This window comes from Primulina eburnea, chromosome 3, assembly GCF_022965805.1.
Source record: "Primulina eburnea isolate SZY01 chromosome 3, ASM2296580v1, whole genome shotgun sequence".
Taxonomy (NCBI): Eukaryota; Viridiplantae; Streptophyta; class Magnoliopsida; order Lamiales; family Gesneriaceae; genus Primulina; species Primulina eburnea.
The window spans coordinates 21718062-21733842 of NC_133103.1; the positions used below are offsets into that span (position 1 = coordinate 21718062).

At 35.6% G+C, this 15781-nt stretch overlaps 1 protein-coding gene and 1 long non-coding RNA gene across 3 annotated transcripts; one reads left to right on the plus strand and one right to left on the minus strand.

Annotated features, from left to right (window-relative positions):
- Positions 1–276: 276 nt before the first annotated feature.
- On the minus strand, positions 277–2259 carry LOC140827312 (uncharacterized). Its single transcript, XR_012116948.1, has 5 exons — positions 1877–2259; positions 1281–1319; positions 1137–1192; positions 763–817; positions 277–662 (listed from the first exon to the last, which is right to left on the minus strand). It is a non-coding gene; the product is annotated as an uncharacterized lncRNA (long non-coding RNA).
- Positions 2260–2470: 211 nt separating this feature from the next.
- LOC140827313 (uncharacterized) lies at positions 2471–15569 on the plus strand. Of its 2 annotated transcripts, none has more exons than XM_073189963.1 (17): positions 2471–2970; positions 3737–4029; positions 4328–4405; positions 4514–4728; positions 7474–7566; positions 8781–8864; positions 8950–9066; positions 9762–9867; positions 9949–10008; positions 10150–10203; positions 13461–13518; positions 14074–14150; positions 14437–14507; positions 14684–14744; positions 14954–15013; positions 15138–15200; positions 15281–15569. In XM_073189963.1, the coding sequence occupies exons 1-17, from the start codon at positions 2676–2678 to the stop codon at positions 15401–15403; spliced, it is 1908 nt and encodes a 635-aa protein (XP_073046064.1). In that variant the 5' UTR covers positions 2471–2675; the 3' UTR covers positions 15404–15569. The 2 variants fall into 2 exon arrangements, with proteins under 2 accessions (XP_073046064.1, XP_073046065.1); XM_073189964.1 differs by lacking the exon at positions 2471–2970 and adding an exon at positions 3517–3652.
- Positions 15570–15781: the final 212 nt, after the last annotated feature.

The window sequence follows — 15781 nt, forward strand, 5'->3', positions numbered from 1 at the left end:
CAACTCCTCCCCAAACAAAGTACTACACAGAACACAAAGTGCATGCAATTACAAACGAGAATCCAACATCATTCTTCACAGGTAACATGCCCACCAACGCAAGCCGAAGGCACTTGTGGTAAACTTATCACAAATACGTAGTTGAAATAAAATGCATTTACGTATGAAGAAACAACATAAGAAATAACATAAGAAACATCTCATTAGTACATTGAGAAACAACTAAGAAACAACATAATAAAAATCACAACAGTACATTGACAAACAAAGCCAACATGTCAAAAGAAATAAACACTAGACATCATCACTAATTTTCAGAGATTCAAGTATTGCTTTGAGCTCTTCAGAAATCTCAATCATTTTTAAGGCATTTTTCTGCTGCTCACGGGCTAGGTCTGCCTGAGCATCTATCAATTTAGCAATTTTTTCGTTATGTTTGGCTTTTCTACTAGAATTTTCGGTGGACGTTGAACTTTCAGTGGACGTCGAACTTGAAGCGGCATAATGTTTTTCCATATATTCTTCAAATGCTCTCAATGCCTCTGCTTTACTGTGATATCCCTTGTAGGAAGCCCCACGAAATCCATTTACTTGCACTTGTGTCTGTTCCCAACGATCATAAACACCAGGTTTTTTTCAGCAAAAACAACATACGTTTTTACCTAAATTTAAAAAACATTTTCAGATAAAGTCAATACTAAGCATGAATAAATTTAAAGTTTGGTAGTATAGTAATGTAAAACACGAACATAAAAAATTTACCATCTTAGCAAGTTAGCTTTGCTGTACACAAATCGTTTCGACTCAATCCTCAAAGCTGCAGGGACAAAGCACAAATACATTCAAGACATCAGTATTCATTTTCTATAATGCATATACTGTTGTATTTTGTGCATGAGATCACAAGGTTGGCCCTCGTTTTCTGAACTTGCATTTAGGTAAAAACATGCAATACAACTTTCAGTAATCCAAGCTCAGATAATCCATTGCCAATTTTAAGAAAAATTGAAGCAAAAGCACAGCACATGAAATAATAATATGACATAGCTAGCCACAAGATATTGATGTTTGAAAGCTGATATGGTGCGTCTATTCACCAACTTTTACGCATAGAATATAGATGTAGAGAATCCAACCTTGCATCCAGCTTTACCCGTAGCCAAGGCAACAACTCTTCCAATTCCCCTAGAAGCTACCGTGACAACAATAGGAGAGTCAATAGTGTGCATTATACATTATACATACAAACATATTGACTGAACAGGACAAAGGAATTATACTCTTCCAATTCCAGTACTTGCTTGTTCAACAGTTGCAACCTGTGCATTATACATACAAACATATTGACTGATCAGGACAAAGGAATTAAAACTGTGCAATGATGAAAGATGAATCATGACGATCAGGACAAAAGAATCGAACATGCAACTACCATGGATGAATCACACACAATAAAATAGTCTACTGGTAGAATTCACGAAAATCACCTTTTCATCCACAACAACTGGAATTTGGATACTGTGTATTTGGTTATGGATAGTAAATTACAGTGGTCCTACCAACACTAAATTACAGTGGTCCTACCAACACTAACCTTTTCATCCTCAACCTTACACTGGTGTTCTTTTCAATATTACAGTTGGCAAGCATCTGTATTCTTTAGTAGACGACGTGAAGGCCCAAAGATTAATTTTTTTCCATAAAATCTATGTTTCCCAAAATTCCCCTGATCATCCTCCTAATTCCCAGAAAAAATGCAAAAATACAATGACACGCATGCCTAACACAGTATTGCAGAATGCGGAGGGAGAATGCCCTCTTAGTTTTATAAGGGAAAATATGTGCTTCACGATCAGTATTCATGTTTTCCTTGTACCTGCAGCAAGGTACGATGGAAGCGTTGCTAATGGCGGAGCACGGTGGAAGCCATGGAAAACAACTAGCGGCGCAAGCAACGAAGAGGCGACACACGGTGGAAGCGTTGCTAGCGGCGCATGGTGGAAGCGGCGGCGTCCGATGGAAGAAGAGAAGAAGAACAAAGGTATATCAGCTTCAGATCTACGAAGGAATTCACCGTCGATTTTGTGGTCTTGAGGGACTTCACCAGTGGGTAGATTTCAATTTAGTTAACCATGGTATGGTTTGGGCTTCAAAGTGGTGATTTGTAGTGAATTTCTGAAAAGATTTTTTTAATATTATTAAATGCCACGTGTCGCAATTTCACTGGATTCAGGCAGTGCCTGTATAGGTATAATCGAATCTACCAGGAGTCCACAACCACCGCCACGTCAGCCATTCACACATTTCCTATCCATGTGGGCATTGCCCCATGAGAGGATGGATGGCCAAGATCTTGCCAAACATATAAATACAAAAAAAATTGTGGGTCCTACACACATGCATGACAAATTTTGACCATCCATCATATCATGGGACAATGTCCATATAGGTACGATGAAATAAACCCACGCCACCAGGAGCACCTCCGCTGTCCGTCGCCACGTGGCGGGAGTTAACTCCGATTACAGCTAATTTGATGCCTTTGAATCATTTTGATGCAGAAATTCCTCCGCAATTTCGCGTGAGTGAAAGGTGAGAAACTTGAAAAGCGGTAGAAATATGCGAAATTCCTCGGTGGAAATGGAGTAAGGCTTGTTGCTGAAGCTGAGTATTAAATGATTCAACCGGTGCAACAGCAAGGAGTATCGAATTCCATTCGTGATTGGCATTTTGTGCTGCTGATTGAAATTCCTTCGTATGTTGGGAAACGGGTATATAATTTAAAGATGCGCGTTCCCAAAGCCCGTTCGATTTCCCTTTGCCTCTCGATCTTTTCTTCTCCCTTGACGTTTCCCGAGCTGTTTTTGTATCCACCTTCTTCATCGAGAGGTCCACATTTTCATTCCGGAGTTTTATGTTCTTCGATTTATCATTGTTTTCATAGTGAAAGGAAGGTTAATCCTAGCAGAGGTATGTTCACTTGCTCGACTGACGTGGTTTATGCTACTTACTATAAAGTTTTTCTTTCTTCTTTTTTTTGGTCATCGGTTTCCATGAAATGTTGTTGAAATTGAACATTGACAGTTTTTGTCGTTTTGATTATGACTGATAGTCTGATATTTAGCTCTATTCATTGCTCGAAAGTTCTACTTTCTTGCATGGTTTATTCAGGGCGGACTCTAAAATTTAGTAACGATTCAAATTTCAATGTAACTTTAGTGAAAAGTTTTAAGTTTCTGGAAATATCACCTAGATTTTATTGGGTCTCGGTCCGCACCTTTCATGCAAAGTTGTTTTTGTTCTTGAGTTGATTTTATATTAGTCAAGCGTCCTTTATTGGTTTATAATGTTTATCACATGTTTTCTGAAGGATATATTTAGTCGGTGGCAGAATACGTCTCCATCAAATGTTGAGTGAAAGCATTTATTTTGTAAAATTTCACATGAGGCCTCCATTCTTGGTGAAATACATCAATTTCCTTATGATTGATTATTCTTTATTAACTATGTAATAGAATTGAACGTCAAATCACTCTGAAGAACTATGGTAGAAACATATTTTAAATAACATGTATCTGCAGAGAAATGGACTCAGAATTACTAATTTGATCTTCTCCTACTGATTTAGTTCTAATTCTGTAGATACCATGTTGTGAGTTAATTATTTTGGTGTTTGATTTTCAGCAACATTATTTTTTTCCGTTTCTTTTCATTTTTTGTTTTTTAATGGAATCAGGCAATAGTCAACTTCATACAAGTAATATAATGGAGAGCAAACCATTGCAGTTGGATGGGACTGGCTGCAGCGAGGGTGATAAGTACCCATCGGTGTGGTCATCCCCAGGAGGGCGGACGATTGTTAGTGGAAAGCAAATCTTTTGCAATAGATCTTTAAACATGAGGAATATCGTCGCTGTAGGATTTGATATGGATTATACTTTGGCACAATACAAATCAGAGACATTTGAATCACTTGCCTATGAAGGCACAGTCAGAAAGCTGGTCAATGATTTGGGGTATCCTAATGAGGTTTGACTATTTTATTCGTACTAAACCATTTCCGGTAGAACAAGTCTGAAGAATGAAAGCATATAGTGATGTCTATAGATGAAGCAGTAATTAATGCAAGTTCTTTTAGTTACATATTATAATTTGATCTTTTAGTTACATATTATAATTTGAATCCCCACTTCTCCACAATCTTACACGCAAAAAGAACTTTGCCTAGTTTGTTTTGAGAATGATGTTATGCGGAGGTGTCATTGTTTTTATCTTAACTTCCTATCTTCAATAATGAAGATACTTAACGTTAACTGGCTTTGTGTAGTTGCTGGACTGGTCCTTTGATTGGACTTACATGGTCCGAGGACTAGTTCTGGATAAAAAGAGAGGCAATATATTAAAGGTAGGTGCAGTTTACTTGTAATGCATTTACCATTTTTGGTTCATTTTTTCTTTTCAATTTGAAATCTGATTATATGTACTTGTAATTCTCATTTGGTACGATTAACAGATGGATCGACACAAATATGTAAAGGTGGCTTATCATGGATTCAGAGAGTTATCGAAGGAAGATAAAGTTGCCACTTACGGAAATACGTTGATTCGTGATTCATTCGATGAACCTGAATATGCTCTTATCGACACCCTTTTTTCTCTTGCGGAAGCATACTTATTTGCCCAGCTTGTTGACTTCAAGGACAACAATCCAGGAAAAATTCCAGCAGAGTAAGAGAAATACTTCAGCTATGTTTGGTTTCGTTTTCAGTTTTTCGCTAATATTTTCTGAAAATTTATTTTCAGAAAAAATGGAAATGATGTATGTTTGGTTAAATTTTCAGAAAAAATGGAAATTATGATGTATGTTTGGTTTTATTTTCTGAAAGAGATATTTTCTACTTATTTATTAAATCATGTAATAAATTTGTGACTTGGTTAATTTTTTACAGAAAGATGCGGTATTTAAATTAAAAATCATATTATATTGCATAGGGATGAAATAGAATAACACAATTGTTATTGGGGATGATGACAATCTGAATATAAAGTAATAATTGCTTGCGGGAAGTTGACAAAAATGTTAAAATGCGAATTTGAAAAATAAGTTGAATTTCGAGGATAAGAAATTGGGCAAGTGGGCAAGTTACAGCAGAGTAAGAATACTTTATGTTCCAGCATTGGTCAATAACAATTTGGGAAGCAAAAATTACATTAGGGTTAGGCCAACACAGTCTGTTTATTATATAAAAATTAAAATATACACTGATTTACACAAGAATTACAATAATAACATCATAATCCTAGTAAATTAATAATATGCATTATTAATATAGTAAATCCAAAGCTATATATGTATATAGCTTTTTTTTCCAACATCTTTGAGATCATTCCTTCAATTGTTGTACTATCAAGACTCTAGGTAAATACATCGTCAAGTTGTCCTTCTGTCGAGATATAAGGTGTACAAATTAGTCCATTATCCAGACATCCATTTTGATTCCTCCTAATGAAGTACCTGTCTACCTCAATGTACGTCGTCCAATCGTGTTGAACGAGATTATGGGATATTTTAACGTTAAGCTGTTGTCATAGAGTAATCTCATGGATTCTTCCCGCTTTATCTTCAGGTCCTCAAAGTATCTTGATCCATGGGAATTCACATATTCGGATAGTCATTGCTCTGAACTCTGTCTCTGCATTCGATCTTGCTACTCTGTTTTGCTACTTACTTGTCACATGTTAACCAGCATAATCTACATCACTGTACAATTTAAGAGCCATTCACCATTTCTCTGTAACAGGATTGTCTTACTTGGATTCCTTTTTAGTTAATGTAGTGACCTTTTTACAATCTGCATTCTGCAAGCAAATTTTTTTGGGATTTTGCTTAAGTTTTCTTACCACACTTACAATATGTCTAGCCTGGTGAGCTAAATATATGAGCTTCCTTACTAGCCTATGATACATTTCTCTATCCATTGCTGGATCTTGCTGTCCATGGCTGGATCTTGATTTGCTTCACGAAGTTTGTGATTCGTGTTAATTGGTGTGGACACTATTTTTCACGTTCAACTTTCCTGTTTCCTTCAAAATGTCTGTGAAATAAGAATACCTTTGCTGGAGTGCGCAACTTCAATTTCGAAAAAACACTAATGTTTACCAAGTTCTTTTATCTCAAATTCCCAGGCAAAAAATTTCCTCAGGGTTTGTTTTTCTTTCTCATTGTTTCCTTTCATAATTATATCATCAACATAAACCAAAAGAGTTGTTACTTCCTTGAATATGAGTGCTTGATAAAGCATATGCTTAGCTCAATCAACCTAATTCACCGAAAATAGCTCAATCAACCCAGTGGTTGACTGCGTTAGGCATGCTTAATGCTCAATAAACTATAAGCTTTTTATTTTTAACCTTCAACATTAATATTACAATAATTTAATATTTAACATAACAAAATTGCATAATAGAACTTTTATGTTGAATTTAAACAATCAGAAATTCTTTTCCCAAAATAATTCACGCTTCATTCCTTTTTCTCCAAATAAACTCAAATTAAATGAGTTTGTTTCAAATAACATAGAAGATGATTCACATGAAGAATATGAGATTGAATCAAAGTCTGCCAAAGAGTTGGACAACGTTTAGCTTTTTTTGTATGTGATATAATTATATAAAACAATTAATAATTATAATTTTAAAACTTTTGTGTTTTTAGGAAGTTGATAATGTAAGTGCTTGGTTTTAAATTTATTGTGTTTATAGATGATTTTATCTGTTGTTTTGTTGATATAATTAAGATTATATTAAATATAAAGAGTGTTTATTTACGCTTAATATCCAATGAATCACGCCTAAGTTTGTAATGCTTATTCATGTTTTTGAACCTTGGTCCTCAATCATTGTGAGTGTCTCAGAAACTGTACATTTTATATAGTCAACATTTAACAAATTGATCATTTTGCAAATATCGACAAGGTTACTTCGTCGTAGTTCGAATCAATAAATATCGAAGCAGACACAAAATCTAACAGGTTTTGTCCGCTCTGACAAAGAATATATTTGCCTTCTCACTTCTGGTCCTGGATAATAAAATTGGCTAAAAACACATTTGTTTGAGGCACTGGTATATTTTCATGTTGTATTGAGGCTTCTGCTGCAGCTTATTGCTATTAACTACTGTTCTTGAAAATAGATTCCAAGGAGAAAATGCTTGAAACCGTTGGAGGAAGAGAATCGAACATAATAATCATAACATAAATCATAGTATGAATTTATGTATCTTTTTAGGTTTGAAATGCCAACCTTATGCTGCTGTTACCATACAAAGCTCGATTATATTGACTTAGGACATCATAAGACTAGATGATTTCCTGCCTATGCTGGGCATTAACATTTGTTCCAACATATTGATTGATTTTCTTTTCTAATATATTTAAACCTTATATTGACGTTTTGCACGTACTGACGTGGCAGATATAGTCACATGTATAAAGATGTTCGAGCTGCAGTTGATTTGTGCCATCGTGATGGGACACTAAAGAAGATGGTTGCAAAAGATCCGAAAAGGTATCCTTAATATCCAATACCACTTTGAAATCCAGAATAGCGTGTCTTTCCAAATAAGGCTTAACTGCCTGAAATTTGGCTCTATTTGCTAATTATCTTTATTAATTTCATCATTAACTTGGCTTTCTTTTGTAAGCGGATTTACTTCTCTTCTGTCTCATATAGTTTTCCATCTTTCCTATTTGGGCTGAAACCGGCATCTACTTTCTGCTACTGCTAATTAGTTAACGGACATGTTAAAACTACATTTATACGTCTTACGTGACAAATGCTTATTGTTATGTACAATTTAATAAGCGGTCAATCGTGTGAACGAATGCCACCACTTTAAAGAGAGTTCGGGTGTCAAAAGAAATGAATGTTAGGACTTCTTAAATATGCAAATACTCCTACAGCAGGATTGTCATTGGCTTCACATATTTGAGATTAAAATAGCTTCGTAGAGCTAAGTTACCATTATATGAACATTCTAATGGAATATTTTTCGTACAATCAAAGAATTTTCCTGTCACGTAATTTCGAATCACGTAATGCTGATATTACCACTTGTATATGTGGGGACTGTCATTTGTGGAACAGAGATTATGATTGCTAGCACATGAAAATTCTTATATTAATCACCATATTTAATTCTCTGAAAGAATGCTTAATATTATTAAAATTATAGATAGAAATGACAAAATTGTTGGACTTCATTCATACTAAATGTCAAATATTCCGGTCATGTTTGTTGAAAATGGCAAGCTGTGGTTCTAATTCTCTTTATTTCCGTACCAAAACAAAAGTCTTCATTAATTGTAGCTGAACCATTTTGGCTGAAATTGCTCCGTTTATGCTCGATACTTGCAGGAAGCCTACTTGTTTACTTTCCACACTTTGCTCATGCTTCTTCTTGTGGCCTGATATGCTTAGAAGTCATCTTTGTCATAAACTGTTCTGAGCTTTGGCCTCTTGATTTTATCTTAATTACAGATTTCCATTACCAAACATAATTTTCAAATTTCCATGGTAATACATGGCTCATGTTATGGGTATTATAAAGTGATCTTGTCCTTTGATACAACAATGTTTATGCATGAATAACCTCTTGCAAATGATGAGTTCAAAGAATGGGAAAATCTTGTTGAGAATTTTTGTCACCTCTGCTGATTGAAGGAATAATAATCCCAATTCCAAGATCAAATCTTTATTTGTCCATTATTTTGTGTTTCCAGATATATCAACGAGGACACTTCAATAGTTCCCATGCTAAAGACACTAAGAGACTCTGGTCGTGCTACATTTTTGGTGACTAATAGGTATTGATTCCATGAAACTGGAGCTATGTGTATGTGTTCCCTTTCCCTTCTCAAATTTAATGAACTCCCATTTATTTTTCTTCAGCCTTTGGGATTATACAAACATCGTAATGAACTTCCTGTGTGGGCCACAGGCATTGGATGGTTGCTCCGCCTCAAATTTTGACTGGCTTCAGTATTTTGATGTTGTTATTACTGGCAGGTAATAAGCTTTTCGTGATGCCTGAAAGTATTTCGGTGGCGGTGCCTAAATGGTGTAATTTTTTTGTCAATTTAGTGATATTTTTTTTGTCATTTTAATTTATCAATGAACCAGATTTAATGGACCGAATGATAATAAGTTGTCTTAATGATTTTGGTGGGGCTATGCTGTCTTTACCCTCACAAACTATAAAGCATCTTCATATCAATTCTTTGTCATAAAATTTGCCCAGTTCTATTTTATCTCTGAACCAAATTCAAAAAGAGCAGCGCATAGAGAACAAACAACAGCAAATCATAATTCTATCAATACTGTGATATTTCATTCATTAACACAAGGATCACAACATAGCGGATGGATTTTAGCATCCATTCACAACAACGAAAGCACTTTTTCACTCTTTCATATACTAAGGAATTTCACTTGGAAATGAGAATGTTCCATACTAACTTTAGAAAATTAAGCCGGTTATTTCGGTGATGGGGGCATGTGGGGGATTGAGTTGCAAATGAGTTTCCTAACTTGCTTCAATTCATCAAATGAAAATGTGTTAGCAATCTAAGATATTGATGCATCACTTCTATGGTATTTCGTATCTCACTTTAAAATAGGTGCAAAACTCTCTTCCATGATACTTTATTAGTATTTCTCGTAATGGACTATTCTCCTGAAAATTTTATGTCTTGATTTTTCAGTGCAAAACCAAGCTTTTTCCATGATGAGAATTGTGCTAATCTATTTGAGGTTGATCCTGAGTCAGGAATGCTTCTTAATACTGATAATGGAACCCCTATGCCTCAGGTTAGTCTATATCATCCTGGTCTTTTCTGAATTGTGTGCCACTTTTCTGTGCGTTGAGTTCAATTTTTTAATTAATCCCAGGTGGGTGCTTCTTTGAGGCTTCCATTGAAGAAACTAGACACAAACTTCCGAGTTTTTCAGGTAAATATATACCTAACAGTATACAAGAATCTAGTCATTAAGTGAAAGAAAATCAGCAGGACTTAAGTTTTATTTTCTGTACTTGTTGAATCACTTCAGTCTGGTGCTTTATTGTGATTTTTTATTAAATTACAATTTCAGGGAGGAAATGTGGGTCATCTTCACAGATTACTGTCCATAGAGTCAAGCTCCCAGGTGACCTTTCTTCTTCATGAAGATGCTTTTCTTCCAGTACTTTTGGTGTTTTTATTTTGTTTAAATATATTTGTTATTTCAGGTGCCATTTAAAATGCCAAATTTATATTTGAATGCATGGAGGCACACATGGAATTTTTTGACAGTTGTAGGCATAGTTATCTAAAACCCTAGGTCTTGGATGTGAATTATGCAATGGCAAACAAAGTTTTATGGATCCAACTTTGGTAATGAGTTTCTTCTTGCATGTGAGTCGAACCTCATCATTCAAGAAATGAAGCCACCTGGAAGTATTTCATTTTTTAGGCAATGTATATCAATATAAGAAGCTGTTGCAAAAATGCCCAATGAGTTTTTTAACGACTCTCCAATTATAGACTCAACTAAAACCAAGTTAATTAAAAAATAATTGAATAATCATTCCTATTCACTTCTTGAAGGGTAAATTTGTTCCTGATAATGTTTAGTTACTCGGCAGTGATATACGTGGGGTATAAGGTGAAACTTTTAGGCCTCTGTTGCCAGGGTTTTCATCAATTGGAAGCTTTATGTCTTTTACGTCAGTTTGTGCGAGTACTCATTTTTCGTTGTATGAGTTGAAACGTCTACTCGTTTTAAAAGTGCAGAAATAATTTTTTTTATTACAAAATAACATTTAAAATAATCGTATTTATTTGCCAACAAGAATGACGCAGTTTAAAAATAACTAACGTCATCCAAAATCAACGTAAACGTATAAAAATCGTAATATCATCAACATATAAAAATGTTTAACTCCTCTCAAAACTCGTAAATCCTAATGCGGAAAAACATGCGGTCCTCGAGTCGTGTCACCGCACATTCCGCCTGCCTACTCAGTCTTCGGCACCTCCGGTCTCCTGATCAAAATGCTAACCTGCATCACACACGCCTAGTGAATCTAAAGACTCAACACACCTGTACCAGTAATAACAAGTACATATACGTAGCACACAGCAGTGAAAAATAGCATAATCAACATACATTTCATTAGCTTAAAAACATGAACAGAAGCGTGTCGTGTAAAATGGTAACGTGTCAAAACATGTCTCATCATATCCTATGCGTAATTGTGACCTGTCAAAACATGGTAATAGCATGTATCATCGTATCAACATATACGTGTTAAAATCTTAATTTCAATTCCGTTCATTAGCTGTGACTTTTGTATTATCATGTTATCATGTCAATCGATGGATCCATCTACGTGTAACCGCGGTACCCGGTGGCGAGGGTCATCAGCGACGACATTACTCGCCCACTGAGCCCGGGCCTTACGTGTCATCGTGTCATCGTGTTAGTCACAACTAAATCACTTCCTTCAAAACGTGTCAACATATTCCTCACTTAAATAAAAGCATGCGTATATACGTAATTTTCCCTCTAAACCAAGCATGCATCATAATTATCATAATAGCGTAAAAATCATAAACATGATGCATGAACATTTAAAATATCATAAATTTGTGCTCAGGGCGCTGCCATGACCAAAATCTCACCCCGGGTGCTAAATGACCATTTTGTCCCTGGAAGCCCAAAAATTATCGTTTTATCCCTGGACCTCTAAAATTGACCCGAAGCTTACCAAACTCCTTAAAATGTCCCAAAACATTTTTATAAGTGATCTTAGATGTAAATCCCAAGCCAAAAATCAGAACTTAACCGACTCGTTTTAGAACTTGAACCGGAGTCCCGGTTTTAAATCGAATCGACTCGAAACTCTACTAAATTCTTCCCAACTTTCTACCATATCTTAAACATATTAAAATGTTCCTAAAACCATGACATTTGCCCCCTAACACACGGCTAATCAATTCCAGAAATTTACTAACTTCTCGGTCCTATCCCATTTGTCCACCTCATGCACTTCCCTTGCCCACAACTCACGCCTATACCCTCAAACCGACGCACCACTCACGAGCCCACACACCAGGGACTTAGATCAGAGCCTAAGGTACTCCACCGACTCAAACCTCCGCTCCCATGCACGCCCCTACACCACAAGCTTACCCGCTAGAAGTCCATCACCTAACCCGTGTTCCCTTGCATCCACTTCACGTGTGCTGCTTCAAGGATCGAATCAGCAGTGTTAGGGTCCTCCAAGGACGTGGATCAGATCCACCAGAAGTAGATCCACCGCTTGGCTCACCATAGCACCGATGGTTCTCCCCCTTACCCTCAATACTAGCAAACCCGAACCCCCACCTCGATTCATCCCTTCGCCCCTACCACTCACAGCAACCAACGTTCTGTGTTGTCTTCAGGATCACCCTCGATACCTTTAACAATCTCTTAACAACCCTAGGTCGCAGCCCCTTGCACAAACCAGGGAAAACGTGAGTAAAATGAAAAGAATGCATAATATGGATGGAAACCGAAAATTTCCTTCATGTTCTTGGACAGATCGAGTTCCTTCATGCATCATACATATAAATCAGATGTATACTACGTGAATAATGCAGCAAAGGTGATACAAAGCATGCCTTGCGAGTTCAAAGATCAAGAACGATGCGAGAGAACCCGGATGGAGTTTCTCCTTTGCAAAACAATAGAATCCGAGGCCTTCAGCTACTGTTGTTCTGAAACCGAGGGCAAGATGTGCTGAAAGAGGGTGTCGGCTGGTTGTGAAATGATTAGGGTTAGGTTAGGGGCTTAATATATAATATTTAAATAGTTAATAATCAATTAATGGGTCTAAATTTGATAATTAAAGGTAAAAATGATATTAAGCCCAACGGGCATAAAAGTAGGCCCATTAAACCCAATCACATTCCCGAAAAATATTTCGTGTTAAAAAAATTTTGAAAATAATAGCCGAACCCTTAAAAAGTCCCTCGATTCGATTTTGCGTACCGTTAAAAATTAAAATCTTGCGGATAAAAATTCCCATTTTTGAAAAAAAATACCCTTAAAAACACCTCAACTTAATTTATAAAATAAATCGTATACTTAAAATAATTTCTTGAAAATTCTTCGGTCTCCGTTCCTCGTTCGAGCGTGAAATGCACCTAGAAACCTTAATGCATGAACTTATAAAATTTCATGAAATAAATTCTACCATGCAATAATTATGCATAAAATAATTAAACACAATTTAATGAAATAAATATGCATTTATTGTTTTAAAACAATTTAATAAATACCAAAGAAATTTAATAATTTGCATTCATGTAGATCACGTGAACTTTTCGATTTTTGGGACGTTACATGAGTATTATTCATTCTCTTTCACATGTTAGGTGCTTTATGTTGGGGACCATATATATGGAGATATTTTGCGCAGTAAAAAAATTTTAGGTACGATTCATTGTTTCTCACATTATTGCGATGCTTCTATATGTGTGTGTGTGTGTGTTTTCTAGTTGTCTTCTTTAACCCTATACTTTTACTTCTTCTAAGGGTGTTGACTTTATAAGTAACTTGACAAGTAAGTTGTGTGTTATATGCCGAACATTTTTCCACATGACAGAAGTTGCCATATGTTCTGTGTATAACTTTTTATTAAACTGAATTCATAGTAATATAAGGTGTACGGGAACTTTAATCGAATCTTGTATACATAGTGAAAATTCGTTTTTAACCTAAATCAGCACAAGTGATATAGTTTTGGAAAAATGTTTTGAGAAATGTATTTGGAAGATAGAAATACATTGGAACTGGAATACAAGTACTTTCAGATTTCATTTTTTTACTTTCAGATTTCATTTTTTAGCTGGTATGAATTCAGTTGATTATTGTGGTTTAACATTCTTTCAATATACCTGTTTCAAGATAAGCATCTTATAGTCCTTAGGCTTTGAAAAATTATGTTTCTTTCTGAGCCTGGTTCAGAATAATATCATTATTTTATAGGTTGGAGAACAATGCTTGTTGTTCCAGAGCTCGAGAAGGAAGTCGAACTTCTCTTGACATTAAGGGATACCCGCAAGGTAAACTACCTTGTCTGTCTGACTGACCTTATTTGGACTGCGGTTGATCGTTTGATGATGGGTCGAATACTTCAAATACCAGTGCGTTTGTCCGCCATTCATCTCCTGATATAAGATTTATAAGCCTTGAAAGAATTTTATTTTGGGTTTTACTCAATTCTCTCAGGTTTCTATTGAATTGATTAGATCTTTGTTAGACGGTGCAACATTGGGTCTGATAAAGCGATCAACTTCCTTGATCTTGATTTGGTTGTCTTTTTTATTCTAAACTATGTACTTCTTTTAGCAACTTCAAATATTGAGGAATGAGCGTGATCTCATCGAAGACAAGATGCACCATCTAAAGTGGTCTCTCAGGTGACTTTTCAACTCTTTCTTGTTCTTCTGCTGTGAAATCTGGCATTGCCTTACAGCTTCAGTTGTCTAGTCATTCTGAGCGCTGCTATCCCATGTTCACCTATACTATTCAACATGTAAAAGAGGTGGAAAAGTTATGTCTTCTTCTCATGGAAAAATTGTGCATCTCTTTTTAGGTTTGATGTGGTGAATGTTGTAAATAAGGAAAGCAAACTAGCCGAGGTTGAAAAATTGCAGGTTAGTAAATGATATGTTGATGACTAATGAGTAGCATCAGATTCTTTTTAAGTTTTGACATGCATGGTATAAATCTGAACAAAGTTAGTGCATGAAGCGAGAAGCTTTTGCTGATCAGTTGTTCTTTGCGGATCTCTATAAATGTCAACTGCTGACCTAGAAAATACCTTTCCTGAAGTTTTTCCAAATTGTTTTCATACCACTACCAGTTTCAGCGAGAAGAAGTGCGGTTGGGTCATCAACAAGCTCAAAGAGAATGTCATCAAGAGGTAAGAAGTTGCTATTAGTTGCTTATCTTTAGCATATAGCAAAAATACTTTATCCGTGATCATTGCAAAAATCAAGTGTTACATATTATCAAATATGTTCAGAGCTTCTAAAAAAAGTGTTCAGTTTCACAAGGTTTGGGGACAACTGATGAAGACTGGCTATCAGAATTCTCGCTTTGCACATCAGGTTAGACGTCGAAAATCAATAGCAATTGCGTGTTTCCTTCTATTGTCCACTTTAAATCACTTTTGTTTGGAGTGTTTCAGGTGGAACGATTTGCTTGTCTTTACACTAGCCAGGTTACCAATTTGAGATTGTATTCCCCAGACAAATACTACAGGCCAAGCGAAGATTTTATGCCTCATGAACTCAATATGATCGCATCGTGAATAAATAAATCACTATATTATGCAATATTGGTTCTTCGGAAGCATAGTTTGATTGGTTTCCACCAGAAATATAGAATAGGTTTTGTATAATCTTACAACTGTTAATATTTACCAGTTGAAATTGTAAATTATTTCTGGTTATTATGATCAGCGGTTTGAAGATAAGATAGGTATTTTGTGAGATGGTCTCACGAATCTTTATCAGTGAGACGGGTCAACCTTATTGATATTCATAATAATAAGTAATACTCTTAGCATAAAAAGTCATAATTTTTTATAGATAACCAAATAAGAGATCTGTCTCATAAAATACGACCCGTGAGATCGTCTCATACAAGTTTTTTCCTGAAGATGATATGAAAATTAAAACAAATGTTA